The 15,238-nt window shown below is 40.0% G+C and overlaps 1 protein-coding gene across 1 annotated transcript in view; it reads right to left on the bottom strand.

Moving 5' to 3' along the window:
• Positions 1–1,250: 1,250 nt before the first annotated feature.
• PCP4 (Purkinje cell protein 4) overlaps positions 1,251–15,238 on the bottom strand; it is a 52,127-nt gene continuing 38,139 nt past the window's right edge. Inside the window, exon 3 of the mRNA XM_035545885.2 lies at positions 1,251–1,606. Within this exon, the coding sequence (XP_035401778.1) occupies positions 1,479–1,606 (128 nt within the window). The 3' untranslated portion in view covers positions 1,251–1,478. The remainder of the gene's footprint in view (positions 1,607–15,238) is intronic.

The raw sequence follows: 15,238 nt of genomic DNA, 5'->3' as shown, positions 1-15,238 counted from the left end.
CAGAATATGCCTGTGGGAGGTGGGAGAGGAGGAAATGAATGCCTCTAGACAGCTGGGAATTATACCTTAACCTCTCACACTTGAAGCAATCTCAACTTCAGGCTGTTCAGTTAAGGGTAGGCAGGCTGCCACTGCTCAGCCAGTATGCCTGCCTCCACCAGCCTAGAGGTGAGGCTCATGCTGCTATCTTGAAGAACTGCTATAAACTCCAGTCCTTTAGAAAACATGTCTGTCTCTGATTTCCCCAGGGATGAAGATGCCTATTGGAACCCCTAAACCTGCTGATGAAGCCGAGGATGGGATTTTCGATGTATCTGTGCAGTGCATGCCCAAGTTGCTCCATCTAAATAGCTCCCTTTTCTGAGTAAAAGCTACTTTTAAAATCTTTTCTGAACCTTCCCTGTGCACTATATAGGCAGCTAATTCCTGATCACGTCTGAAGCCAGGCAAGATCCTTACATAGGTTCAGTCTGGAATTGGTCTGTTGCTCTTTTGCAGCAGGGAGAAAATTGAAATTGTTGTGGCTGTTTTCTATTAATCAGAAACTGGGCTAACATAGTGATAGAGTAAGGGGCTCATACAAAATCACTTTAAATTACAAGTAGCATAGATAGAGACAGGGAGTCTTATGATTTACTCATCAAATACTGAAAATAATATGAAAAGACAGAGATGGCATAGAAATAATTACTGAGTATGTAGAGGGTAAACAGCTGCATCAAAAACAGTTTAGAGGAGCAGTTTGTATTTTTACTAATAGTGTAAAAAAAAAAAAAAAGCCTTCCAAAGCTTTCTGGAATTGGATTTTGCTTTTTGTATTTTGCTTATTTTTCTTCTCCATAAGTCAATGCGCATCCAAGCTGGGCAATTTGAACATCATCATCCAAAGAGGGAGGAAAATGACAATTTTCTCACTTAAGCCACTTTATTGACATAATTGCAAGACAAAAATAAAAGCTTATGGCTTCCTACACCTCTTCTCTTCGTGCTAGCTTCTGTCTGCAACTTTTTACTTTAAGCTCATTACAGAAAAGTAATTTTAGTGTCACATTTGGCTGGCAGCAGGAATTCTCCAAATGAGGTAAGCACAGCTGAGGCACGTGCTTTCGTCCCTCAGCAAAAGCCTTGTAACATACGGTGCTGTTATGTCTCCAAGCTTTAAGTGAAGAAGAAAATAGGCATCTGGGCCGGGTTCATCTGTAACGCCGTGCTTGCTGGATTAATGTGAAAAGACAGATGAAGGCAGACACTTTAATTACTTCACCCTAACTTTTTATTACAACATCAAGTAAAATGGTGAGTTACAGAGTATAATGGGTGTGAAACACCTGGGATGAAATCACACACAAGCTCATGGTTTGTTATCTGCCAATGGGGTTTTAAATATTGATCATTTCTGTACATGCATCTTTGTGTTATTTCTGATTTTCTTGATAAATCATTTCAGGATTACTTTGATTTAAGCTGTGAGGTAGCTACTAGGACTGGGACCCCGCTTTTTTCTTCTGGAATTTCCTGAACTGGGACTGTATCGCCACGGCCGCCCGCTCTGTCTCTGGTGCGTCCATGTCTATGTCAAATTCTTCTTGAACCTTCTTCTGTCCATCTGCCCAAGGAAAGCAAAACAAAACATCAATATATTTTTCAAACAGAGATAATCACTGGACAGCACGTGTGAAAAACCCTGTCCCTCTCTCCTTCACAAACATAGACATGATGATGGGGAGTATATTCAGAAAAACCCTGGGACCAGTTTCGGCAAACATAGCTTATCAAATCCTCCTCTCTCCCCCAAACAGCAGCATCTCTGACTGCCTGTTTATAGTTAGGCACTGAGGAGTGACATCCAAGCAGTGCTCTGCTCAGAAGTTACCGAGCATCACCCTGACATCTGAGGAAGTCCTTCTCTGCCTGGCTAATTAACAGTGGGGGGCTGAGGGACCCTTCTGTGCCTCTAGCAGGCAGAAGTTACTCACTTCCCCATCTTTACTTCAGAACAAAAGCACATTAAAATATTTTACATTACCAATAAAGACCCTATTCCTATTCCATCTCCAGTGTTAGAGGAAGAGAGATTACTTCCTAAGGCTAATTTCCATCCTTTTCACTTGTTTCCTGCCTCATCCCTTTCAGCACGTAACGCTCTTCCCCTCTAAATCATTTATGTTCAATCTCTCTTTCTGCCACTGTGCTGCTCCCCTTCACTTCTCTCCAGGCTCTGTTATTGCCTTTTAGCCTTGATCCTTGGCTCCTTGCCTTCTTTTATTCCCAGTCCTCAGCTTTTTGTTCAATTGCATTCAATCTCCAAATGGACAGCCCAGCTGACTTTGCTGAATTTTGTTTCATCCACCTATGTGTTAAAAGTGCAGCTGTGGGAAAACTCCTGCCCTCATTGCAGAGATAACCCTAATCTACCTGGACTAGCAAGGCAAGAACACATATTCACTCCACCAACCCCATCGTACCACTGCGTTTCTCTCTTCTCTATGAAGTTGTTTGTTGAATTCATTTATATAATTGTTGTATGCCAGACCTGCAGTGAATGTCATGCTAAGAGTCTGCAGACAGCTCCACTTTAAATAGGTGTGGCAATTCACTTATTTTAAACCATTTTTCTTTTTTATTCTTGACATTAATACCTCAGGGATGCCCACCCCCAAGCACTGTTAATGTAAATCAAGAGAAACACTTTCAAGTGTATAATTAAAATGAAACTTATTCCCTACTCTTTTTCTCCCTCTCACTAGAAAACAGGTAACATTTTCCACTAGTAACACTGCATGATGTTAGCATGCGTCTTGCAGTATTCCTTGCTCCTCCTTCTATAACCAAATAAACGCAGCTATGTTAATGTAAAAGATATGTTTGCTCAGTATGTTGTTTTATCTAAAAGAATATTTAAGAAGAAAGGTGAAAACAGAACAAGAAAGAGACAGTCTGGAGAGGAAGAATAGCTTGAGAGCTTATCATAACTTTGATTACAAGGTATAAAGGAAAGTGTAGTTATCAAAACTAAGACTTTATGGAAGAAAAGGAATCATACTAATATTAAAACAAACTTCCATAGCAATTAAATCCAGGAATCTCTATGGTTTGTGTAAGTGTTCACGCAACACAACCAACTTAAGTACAGAAATAAAATTATCACCTTATTCAGAAATGAATTCTTTGTGCTTGCAAGCTGTTGACACAACCAAGGAGGAAAATGAACTCTCATATTAAAGGCATGATATAAACTGAAACTTAAAGTGGCTTCTTAAAGAAACAGAAACGTCTGTACCAGTGCCTAAACTGATACCGATAACACAGCAACATGCTTTGTGGAAATTTTCCTGTTTCCAGATACCATCTCCTCCACATTGCTGTGTATGCAACTACAGAAACCAAGATTATTTTTTAAATTACATTTTAAAAGGAAGCAGTATTTTCACAATGACATAGTAACATTTAGTTGGTATTTTGGGGGGTTATTTTGATTTGGTATTTGTGGGTTGAAGGGAACTAAGATAAGTAATCACAACATTTTATATGGAAACAAATCAAAAAAAGTACTTAAAAATCCTTCTGTGAAAAACTAAAAATCTGCAGTCAGAACATGCAAATATAGACTTTTCATTTGAAATTTTTGAGTAAAAAATATCAATAGCATGATCAGCTCTAACAGTAGCCACATCGTGATATCAGCAATAAGATAATAAAAACTGTTTTATTTTTCCATACGTCAATATCTCTCTGCCATTAATAGGGGCCTATTAACTTAGTCTTATACTGAAGAGTATCACTTACAGAGAAATATTCTTGATATATTTTATCAAAAAAATATATACTAGCAATGAAAAAATCATTTAATCAGCTTTGAAATTGATGAGACTTATCTCTTTGCTTCATGATTTTCATTTCTGCTGTAACATTTTGATCTTTAGGTTAAGCCCTAGCTCACTAGACACAGTAGTCAGTCTCAACAGTGGAAAACAAAAGTGGAGTTTATGCATCAATTTAAGTTTTTCAGTATATAAATTTCTGTCACTTCGAAACGTCAATAGGGAAAGCTGGATGGATGGATGAGTAGACACAACTGGTTTCGTATCACTTGAAATCTGGCTTGTACAACTCTTGTCCTATAACAGCCTGGTCTTGGCAGTATGTTGCAGTAGTGACTCAGCAATCTTACCTTAAGATCTTACAGACTCAAAAAAGGGCATTTATTATTATTTTTCTCTAGAATTTAATCTTTTAATTTCTATATAATTTAATTTTTAATGAGATAATCTTTGCCTGATCAGAACCATCATTATTGCATCAAAATTAACTGTGCTACAATAATTCATCATACCTGAAGATCTATTTTACTTCCTTTTATTTTGGGGCTCATTCTTGTTGAAATCAAAACCCCAAATCCTTACAAATTCTTTCTGTATCTCTGTTCTTCCAATTAATAAATAGGAATGTTAGGACCCTTTGTTTTCAACCATGATTTAGACTTATAGATTAAAAAATCAACACTGATCGAGACATTTATATGGCTAATTAAGATTTTCATTGCTTGCTTACAGATGGTATGGAAAAATATATATATATATAAAATGATCACACATATATGCATAATGTACATTATAATACAACATGTATATCATCTAGACATAATGAATATGACATACCTGTTTTCTTTCTCCCTATGTCCATCCTTATCTTTCTATAGGCATATATGTGTATATCCACATTTGAATATATAGAGAATATAAGTGAATTTATAGAGAAATACACAGACATATTTGTTTAAAGAGTTTTAAGTCCCGTGTTAAAATGAAAATAGCTAGATGGGGTATTCCATAACTGGTGGGAGTGGATTGTCTTGCAATTCTCCCCGAAATAGTTTCTATTGATGACTGTCAAAACACAGACACTTTAACAGATGGATTGTCAATCTGGGGAGAGAATGAAGCGGTGTACCTTCTTTGACTTTGTCTATGCTACGGGAAAAAGATTTTAGCTTTTAGCTTGAGTTGCTTTACTAAAAGTAGCCTAATGATTCAAAATATATCACACCCCACTAACTCCACTGCTTCTGCTTTACTGGATGGTCAGAGATAAAAGCAGGAGTTAAGAATTGACCCACTTAATTACAACGAAAACCCTGCCTGTACATGGGACTTGAACAGATTAGAGATGACCTCACTTCACCAGTAAGAGTGACGAAGCATTTTTGTACACTTTTTACTATACTTGCACTTATGCCACACTAACTTTACCCATCAGTAGCGCTTATAAATTTCAAACATACAGGCTGCTAAGTTTGAACGTTCAAATCATGGAATTTATGCAGAGAATTGAACGCAAGCCCATACAAATGTCCCTCTTTCATATACCATCTCTCACTCCTAGCTCTTCTTTCACAAGGGATCATTAGCTTGGAACTGATCTGCAAATCCAGACAATTTTCACCCCCAGCAGGCCAGAGTATAGGCAAGCTCTTGCACAGAGTTTACAGCTGGACTTGTTTGTTGTTGTTGTTGTTGTTTTTTTTCATTTGTACCAGTTTGGGCCAACAATTGTTTGATAACAAGCCACCTTTATCTATGCTACCTTTACAAAGCCATAAAGGTAGATCTGAATTCTCTCCCCTCCCTGTCACACATACACACTTTTGTTGATAACCACACTTTCTAGACTAATTTAGGTGTAGATTTTTCCATTTGGGTGGAAAACATAAAATTAGGAAAACGATAATTTTCTACTTCGATGCAAATTCCACTTGGATATCAAAGGATCTCTGGTCTTCTTTCACAGGCCCACATGAGGAAAGTAGGATGAACAAGATTGTATTCAGTAGTCTTCAATTCACAAGGTAGTCATGATTTTGAGGGGTTCAGAAATTAAAAAGGGTTGATAAGCACTAGCCTGCACCTTCCACTTACTAAGGGGATTTGGTTCCATTAGCATAATTAAAAAAAAAAATCCTAACCTTTCTCACCACACTTAGCTATTTCAAGGCTTTCCATGGAAGATTTCTTCAGACTTGGTCCAAATTCCCTCTTTTAGATAGTGACTTCCACTTTTCTTATGAACGGGACATGACAAACTGGTAGAGACTAGTTTGTAAGAAACAGGGAGTCCTTTATACAAAGTGTCCCATATGGGTTCTGATCACCACCAACAGTGGAGGTGAAAAGAACAGTCCCAGCCCTCGTCACAGGGTGCCATAAGAAAAGTCTATCATCTGCTGAGTTTTTCAAAATCATGTATTTATTGTAGGATAACTCTGGCCATGTGCCATGTCAGGCAAATCTGAGCTCTGGTGGAATGAACTCCAAGGAGTGCAACATGAACTTCTTGACGAGCCCCACCATCGTAATGAGCACCCGTGCCCCAGCATACTACTTTGTAGGACTACAGACTGAGACAACTTGCACAGTCCAAATTTTACTTCTGTATATGCAATAGTCGTCCCAGCAGGAGAGCCTGAAACTGAATCTAATTAGCTGTTTTCCAAATCTAATACCCTGAAAGCTCATTTCACAGTGTTGCAATTGAAAAAGATCTATTTTAACTCCATTTCTAGATGAAACATTAGAAAGCTCTCTCTGTAATCTGCCACAGTGCCTCATAATCCATTGCAAACATTGGATGGATAATCAAACTGCCTATAACAAGGAAAACGATCAAATCTTACACGTTCAAATCTACACAGCAAACTCTGGAGACGTGGTGCAAGTGTAATTATTCACAAGTATGCCTTCAGCTATTTCTTTCACTTTTTTACTATAAAGAAAAACAAACTATGACAACACTGGAAAAAGAAAACATGGCTTATTCCTTACAGGCCAAAAGCCTGAAGAAGTTTTTTGTGACCTTTGAATAAAGGGGTAAGAGATTAATGTTTCCTAGAAGTGTTCATTGATGGATGAAAGCTGGTTGGCTGGATTTGGGGGAAAAGAGGACTCACTTTTTATACTCAGAATTTCCCCATCCTCCAGATGAAATAAAGATTGTTTGTCACTGCCTGGAAAAATATTCAGCATGAAAAATTGCATGGGCTGGAGTCTCTAAGTGGCATTTCACATCTTAAGTGCTATCCTCCGCCCCTGCTCACCCGGCCCACATCCAATAGGAATTACGGGACTATGCTGGAGATGGAATGTACTCATAAAAACACTTCATTTTTCAGCGGGTAAACTGCAGCATTTGGAAAAAGACTAAGTGAAATGTGGGATAGAATCACAGTGCCCCGTAACACGCTGGAAGCAGTATTTTGCCTTAGGCAGGATCATTACCTCCCACTCTTCAAAAGATTATTCAAGCTGTGACAGTCTTTATGCCACCCTGATCCCAAGCTATTACACCAGGCTGCCCAATGAGGCAGAACAGTCCCTAATTAAAGAGGACCAAAATGGGCAGGAATCTCATGGATATTGACATTCATGTGGAGCATTATTTTTATGTGATGGGAAGAGTCTTTTTTTTTTCCAACATGACTGCACAAAGCAACCAGCCAGCTACAGAAAACACGGGTGCTTAGGTGTATGGACAGCCACATTTTAGTCCATGTAACTGCCAGTTTGAAAGCCAAGAGCTGACGTGGTCATTCTCTCCCCTCCATATTCAATTGAGAGGTGAAGAAGAGAAAGACGGGGTCTTGTCTTCTCTTAGAGGGACAAAAGGGAGGGAGAGCTAGGGGACTCAACCTAGTCTTTTCCTTCTCTGCAAGATGAGGAAAAATAACACCAAAACTGACCTTATGGCTGATTTAAGGAGACAGCCTACTTCTCAACAACAAAACCTCTCCAGTCAGTTGCCAGGGCCAAATTACACAGCAGTTGGCTCTGAGCCTTTGCTTTGGTCACCCGGCTGCTCCCAGGCAGGCTCTCACTTCACAGAGCATCTGAACAGATGGGAACACTGGGGGAGTGGATGTTGCCCAAGCCCAGGAGAAGAAAGGAAGGTAGTACTGGCATGCGGAAGAGAGCCTTAATCTGCTATTGCCTCCTTTTATTGATTTATATCTTAACCTCTCCTTTTGTTGAATAAAATGTCAAATCGAGGCCTCTCTGAGATCATCAGCTCAGCCGCTACAGCTTGTTGCTCTCTGTGATAACAGGAACAAACATCTCCCAGATCCTTCAGCATTGTACCAGTCCTACGTCCTTGCTAGCCTAGTGTAAACAGCTTGCAACTGTTGAGGCAGGCTGCTGTGAGGTCTTTGCCTCAGCAACCCTCCAATGATGGGATGATTCAAAGGGGTTTGCTTATGCAAAGAGCCTGTTACAGCACGGTGGGCTGATGAAAGTTTATTAGCACAGTACCTATTCAAGTTGAGGGACAGACCTCCATGATATTGCTGGTATTATTCAATTCACCTAGAACTACCTTACTGAACCACGATCAGGATGTTATTGGTCTTTCAGTCAGCTCTGCTTGCCTCCTGAGCTAATACCTAGGTACAAACCACTTGGTGATTACAAATTTCACATGCATGCTGCTGATGTCATGACACAAAGCTACGAAATTTTGGTCTAACTTTCCTAGACTGATGGAGCAGTTTAAAGTCAATGTTTCTTGTGATTAATTGCTTTACCAACATGCTAGCAATAATGCCAACACAGTACCAGGCCTCTGTGCAACTGCTTCCACATGAGCTCTGTGGCCCCATCGCCTCCTCAGCCACAAGAAGCACAATCCCTTGATTGACAAGTCCTCTGAGCAGTGACCATGACACTATGCAACTCTGCCTTCTTCCCCTTCCTATCCGTGTCTGCACAACCATGTATCACCGACTGCCTCATATAGATAATCCAACTCACATGTTCAGCTACAACATTTCTTAAGGACATAAATTAGCGTAGGAATAACATCTTAATTTTCCTTCTTACTCATTAAAAATGCCTCAGGGTGAGGTATGCATTTTGTGACACGGAAGGCATCACTACATTCATTCCTGTTTCTTCACTTCGTAATGAACTCAGATATTCAAGGGCCACCTTCCAAAGTCAAAGGCTTTCTGTTCTGTATCAGTAAACAGGCACTCAACAGTGAGGGAGGTTACGAGTTTATACAAAGGTGTTCATTTTTCACAGTCAGTTATTTGAAGATGGTAGGTACTGGAGAAGTGCAGTGTCCACACAGCAATCATCTCTGCAACCAAAGAGCAAACCTTGGAGCTCAGCAAGCTCCTGCGACTTCAAAAGCACACTATGAAGAAAAATAAAGGTTATCATTAGTGATCAAATTAAATGTAACAGCTATTTTTATCTGAACCACACCGACCAGCCCCTTAATGTCACTCAAAGCAAGCTAGAGAAGAATTAACATCCTTCTATTACACTGTAAATTACAATTTGGTATCAAGAAGATGACTTCATTAGAAAATCATAATCCTTTCTTCTTCAAATTGACCTTTACTATTGTAATACATTGTTGTTATCTCAAGTTTGAAAAATTAGTTTTGCTGTATAAAATAGTGGTTGTTCTTCTATAAATTTAAAATGTTATTTCAGCATGAGGCTTCTGAAGTGTCTGATTAATCCTTCTTTCCTAGCTCTAATAATGTGGCAGAGCAGAAATATTATTTCTGACATAAGATAAATGAAGTAGAGCAAAATTACGCATATTGGGGTAAAATATAACGAAACAGAAAGGAACGGTAATAAAATCCAATTTACAAAAATTGTATTTTCAAGTAATTCGTAGCAAACTACAGATAAATTGATTTTGCTCAACAGTTAATATGGAAGCAAATACTGTTTTTCTTTAAATGTTAATATTAAGCAATCATTCCTCATCTCCAAAATAATTTACGTAGCATTTACAGACTTTGAAAATGGCTTACAAATGCATAACTGATGCACAGATAGGTATGTAAGTGTTAATGGGGATCTAGAAGGTATTCTGGCTATGAAAATATAAGCCATAATTCACATCCTCATGGGGAAATGAAACTTTGTGGAAGTTTGGCTAGGAACAGTGCAAATTAAAATGTCCATTTTAGCTGCATAATCTCATTAGCTCTCTCTAATAGCTAAATCTGCATCTGAGGAGTGCTAGACTGACTGCCAAATCCAATGGGAATCTCTGGGAGCTAAAATGAAGTGGTGCTGGGGACCAAGTGATGGCACAGCCATGACCCTGTCTCACTGCAGAATGATGCCCCACCAGCAGGGATGCCCCGAGTCCCATCCTTAAGGAAAAAGTGCCACGATCCTCCTCACAAATTCATCCCAAATTTACAGGAGTTTCTGCTTGAATGTGATTCCCAGTGTCCCGTCCCAGTCAGGTTTTAAAAGTGAATCGTTGTGATGTGGTTTTAATGTCCTGTGCAATTTCCAATTCTCCCATGTCAGTCAACACTGTGTCTTTAAACAGCTTTGCTGTGGAAAGAGCTGCATTTCAGCAGCGTGTGAAGCAAACCGCCCTCTTGCCTCGCTAGTCAACCGCTTGATTAATATATGATCAGCAACTTCCCTATTATGGTAGCATTCAGGCACTCCAAGTCCTAGATAGGAGCCCTAATGTGGTAGGCGCTTACAATTGCAGAATGATAAATTCTTCCCCCCTCCACCACCCCTTCCCCAAAAGCGTCCTCAGCTGCAAATGTTTTAAAACAAAGGCTGGAGAACCTCCTCAAGGCTGCCACCCAGGCCGTGGCTACCCCAGCACACTACCCAGGGCCACAGGTCTAGCCCTGTTGATACGAGCCGTGCTGCCCCACTTGGCATCAGTGAAAAGGCTCTAGCCCATTTTATTTTCTAATAGAGATGTTGCCTCCAGCACTTCAAAAGGCTTTGTAGCTCTAGACCACTTGGGAACCGATTCAAAATGAGTTGGCACATGCTATTAATTGCATGAAGACCGACAGTAACTGAGAGCCCTTGCAAGGAAAATGCAAAAGAGGGGTGTTCATCCTCAAACGTGACACTGCCTCCCTTGCATTGCGTAACGGCAGCACTTTCCAGGAATGTTTTTTCTTTTTTTTTAATCCTTCTCTCTTTGCAGTTTAGCTAGGGAATAAGCTCACAGAAATGGCAGTGTTCACAATACGCCACACAGAAGCAGCAAAAAAGGGGCTCAAATTCATGCACTGCCAAAGTAAGACAAGCTGGGGAAGATGGCATAGGTTACAGAAGAAAACCTGTCAATCAGAAGAAGGAGGGGAGTCAATCAAAAGAACCACGCTATGGAGTCAGAAGGTGTTTCTCTTCACGCACAAAATGAAGGAAAAGGAAGACAGTGATTTTGCTCTGCTCATCTTCCAAGTGTAAAATGAGGGCAATTTCCAGGCATCATTGTATACCAGCAGAGCTCTGTTAGCAACTAATGAGAGCTCTATTTTAAGTTTTCACAGTAACTTTTACAAAAACTGTTACATGAGAGCTTGGAAAGTCACAGTGAGAAGAGATTCTCCTCTTGTAAAATTCATCGTCGTATTTTAATTATGAAGTATTTAACTGCTTACTCAGCAATGGGCAGTGTAAGGTGTAGGAACTCTGAGCTTTGCCATTCAACATTATACACTTAAGTGAAGGAGTCATTTCAGTACCTTTGTATCTTCTGTGCCTTATCACATGGTATCTAGAAATGCCTTGTAAATAAGATTAGCTGTAAGAAGCATTTACTTTACTGCGGAGATTAAATGCAAAAGAAATGAATTATGTCCAAACATTGTGACTTTTATTTGCACAAATACAGGCACTATTCTGTGTTGGATAATTACTTTGACACAGCCTCACCATGAAAAAGCCACTGCTTTAATACAAGTATGTACAGTGTTTTTTAACATCTTGCATTACATGGCAGCTTGGGGGTGCCTGGGCCATTCTCAAAGTCTTGCAGGTACAAGTGGATATCGTAAAGTTAAAAATGCCCCGGGAGGTATTTGGTGTCCTTTGGAGACAACTAAATTGTCGTGGAGTACCTGATCCAGCTCACAGAGTTGAACAGTCTTGCTCTAAGAGATTCTTTTAGGAGTGTATTTAGCAAAAGAGTTTGTCATCCCTCCATAAAACCAAACACATGCTATCAGTAGAGCCCCAGAGATGTGATGGATATAAACTCTAGTCTGGAGCAACTCCAAGGTCACAGTCTGAGTAAAGACCAGCATACTCTGATAGACGTGAATTTATCAAGAGACTTGGGCTTGTGCTGACTTCCGTCACCCACCAGTAGACCTTACACACTCCTGCAGCAGGTGGCTTTGTAACTTCTCTTCCAGCATCCACAAGCACAACCAGTACGGTGCTGGACTGATGCAGTTCGGCCAGAAGTAGTCTTTTGCTCAATGTGCCATGTAAGGAAATTCTCTCACTAAAGGTACAGAATTTAAATTCCTCTGGCTCCTGAAAGCTGCTACCCAGATGTAGTTTTCCACCATAAAGCAAAGCAATTCTGTAGCAGGAGAGTTCTAGGAAATTTCCACTGTTTTCTTTTGCTTGGGCTGTTATCCGAACAGAATCATTACTTTGAGTTTACTATGTCTCCACTGAACACAGAAAGCTGCATTATATGTTTATTTCCCCTGCAGGCTGGTTTGCTTGACTTTCTAAAGAAGAGAGGGGCACCTCAGGAGAATATATGATAGCACTGAAATAGACATAAGGGGGAGAAAAATGGAGATCTTGTGGCAATATGGCTCTGAAAGAGGATGAGAAAGAATTATATGCTGGAGGGTGTTGTCAATGTACTGCAGGCTGTCTTGCCCAGCAGCCATTTGGAAAGCCCTGTTACACATCATGCAGAAACTCATTAGGCCAAACATTTACAAAATGGATTCTAGATTAAAAGCTCTCTCCGATTCCTGAGCAGAATGTGCCTAACCTAACTTGCAATTGTTTACATCAGAGCTCATCAGCAGCTTGCTTTAGAAAGAAACCTACTGCCCGCTGGAGAAAACAGGCACTCAGAGGGTGCAATTCATCTGACCTACTTTAGGCATCCATTTTAGGATAGCATCGATCTCACCCTCAAATCCTCTTCCTATGTTATCTAGTTCTCTATCAGCTGTAAAGGGAGCTCATGGTGATGAGCTCCAATGTAGATATTGATACTTAATCAAACGGATCACATTCCCTGACTTTGAGAGGTACATCAACTGTCAAAATTCATATGGACAAACTTACCTGCTATTTCACACGAAATTCCTTCTCATCAAATAAATTATTTAGACCTTAATGAACAGTACTATGCTGAAACTGTAGCAGCTAAGAAACCTTATTCGCTTCAGGAAGGAAGACAAAATAAAGAGAAGTACTGCAAGCCTTCTCATACTGCTCCATCTGTGTGCTTCCATCTCACTGACAGTGAGCAGAGAACAGCTCACCTTCAACAGAGGGTCAAAATAAGCATTTGTTCCCTCTGCTGAGATTGCCAGTGAAGCTGCCAGTCATGCAACTGATCTGGATCCTCTCATGATCCCTCAGGAGCTGACTGAACAGTCTGCATACATTCCTCTTTTTACAGATAAATAGTTGAACAGAGAAAAAAAAAACTGTATCAGCACCACTTGCCATCATTTCCATTAATTTCAAGAAGAGTGGATTTTTTTTTTTTTGCATGCATGTGCTTCTGTGTGCTAGGGAGAGACTATTTCATGCACAAAAGCCTTTTTTTTAAGTGTACATCATTAAGACTCCTTATATTTCCCTAATAAGGGATTACAGTTAACACCATGACAAGCAATATTGAATACTTCATATGAACAAGCAGACAAATGACAGTTGCTGTGAGAACTATAATTGAATTTGCAAGTTTCTGCAAACACCAAATCTCTGCTCTGCTATTTAGCTAATGAGCCAAGTGATGGCTGCTGCCATTCTCCCGAAGAGTGGAGATGCTCACAAGGAACTTTGTAACACCTAGCACGTGTCAAAGGCAGCCATCGCTTGATTGCAGGGATGAGACCACATAAAGGAGAAGAAATAAAATGGGTGAGTCAGATGTGCTGAGGAAGACAAGTACCTTCTTAAAGGTATTGCTAGCAGCGCTTCTCATTGCTGATCTGAGCCAAGGCAGGCCATCACTGACATGAAGTCATCTGCATCAAGAACACACAAAACCGTAGGGACCACCTCCCTGTGCAGTTCCCCAACACAAATCCTCTCTCCTTTCCTCCTCAGTCCCATGCAGCATCTGTGGGTGACAAGGAGGCACGGCTTCTGCACTGAAATCCTAGCTGATGAGCACTCAATTGAGAATTTGGATTTTACAGGGGAAGGATACATTTATGCTCTTTAAATGTCAAATAACACGAATTAATCCTTCATCACTCCTTAATGGAAGAAATAGACAAATATCATACATCATTGTTGGCTTTTTCATTCTTTTGTTTTGTTTTTATTTTTGTTTCCTACTGTAGAAACTGATGCTAAGGCTAATAACATGACTGTTATCTCTGAGACAGAACATAGCTCTGTTCTTCCACAGATTTCTTTTCATAGACTAATAGAAAAGGCCTTACTGGCACATAGGACAATACTGTTAGGCATAAGGGAGTAAAAAACGGCAATGAACAGATTCTCTGAAAGAGTGGGGAACAAATCAAGAAGGGCAAACTGTCCTCAGCAGCTTGCTCATTACTTATAGACAGTTCCTGTACGGCAAGGCTGAAGCCTGGAATTCTAACAAGTCAATACCAAAGCTCTGTGGGATTTCTCATTCCTGACTTTAGTGTCTGTATTTATTGAGTGAGGACTGATGGTATAGGGTAATGTAATTTTCCAAGCTTTTTCAAAGTAGCAGAGATTAATGAGCAAGGTTGGGCACCAAAGGCACGAGACAGTACTTCAAACCCTGCTTCTACTTTTTTTTTTTCCTTTGACCATCCCATAAAAAAAGTAAAATTCCAAACCTTCGAGGTCCCAGGCACCGACTCAGCAACATCCTTTTTTGAGCTTGATGCTATTTCAGACAAAGGGTAGAGGGTTTTTTTCTCGCATTAGAACATAGCTATATGTTCTGACAAGCATCTAACTAATGTGTAGATCGTTAAGGCTAGGTTGCAGTGGGCTTATTGTAATCATACCAACATTTTATTTTTTTTTTATGTTGGTAGAAGCAAGCATGGTTTTCCAATAAAGTCCCTGTGAAAGGAGAAGGTAAGCCCGTATTTGTATCATTTTATATATATCAGTAGACTGTGGAGCAGGGAGGGTAAAATGTTCTCATTTTCCTGACAGATGGTCCACTTAACAAACCAACGCAGTACACCGAGGACACAAGGAAAGGTTGTACGTGCCTAAAGCACAGGGCATTC

This window comes from Cygnus atratus, chromosome 1 (assembly GCF_013377495.2).
Source record: "Cygnus atratus isolate AKBS03 ecotype Queensland, Australia chromosome 1, CAtr_DNAZoo_HiC_assembly, whole genome shotgun sequence".
NCBI classification, from domain to species: domain Eukaryota; kingdom Metazoa; phylum Chordata; class Aves; order Anseriformes; family Anatidae; genus Cygnus; species Cygnus atratus.
This window is presented reverse-complemented; position numbering and strand designations above follow the sequence as displayed.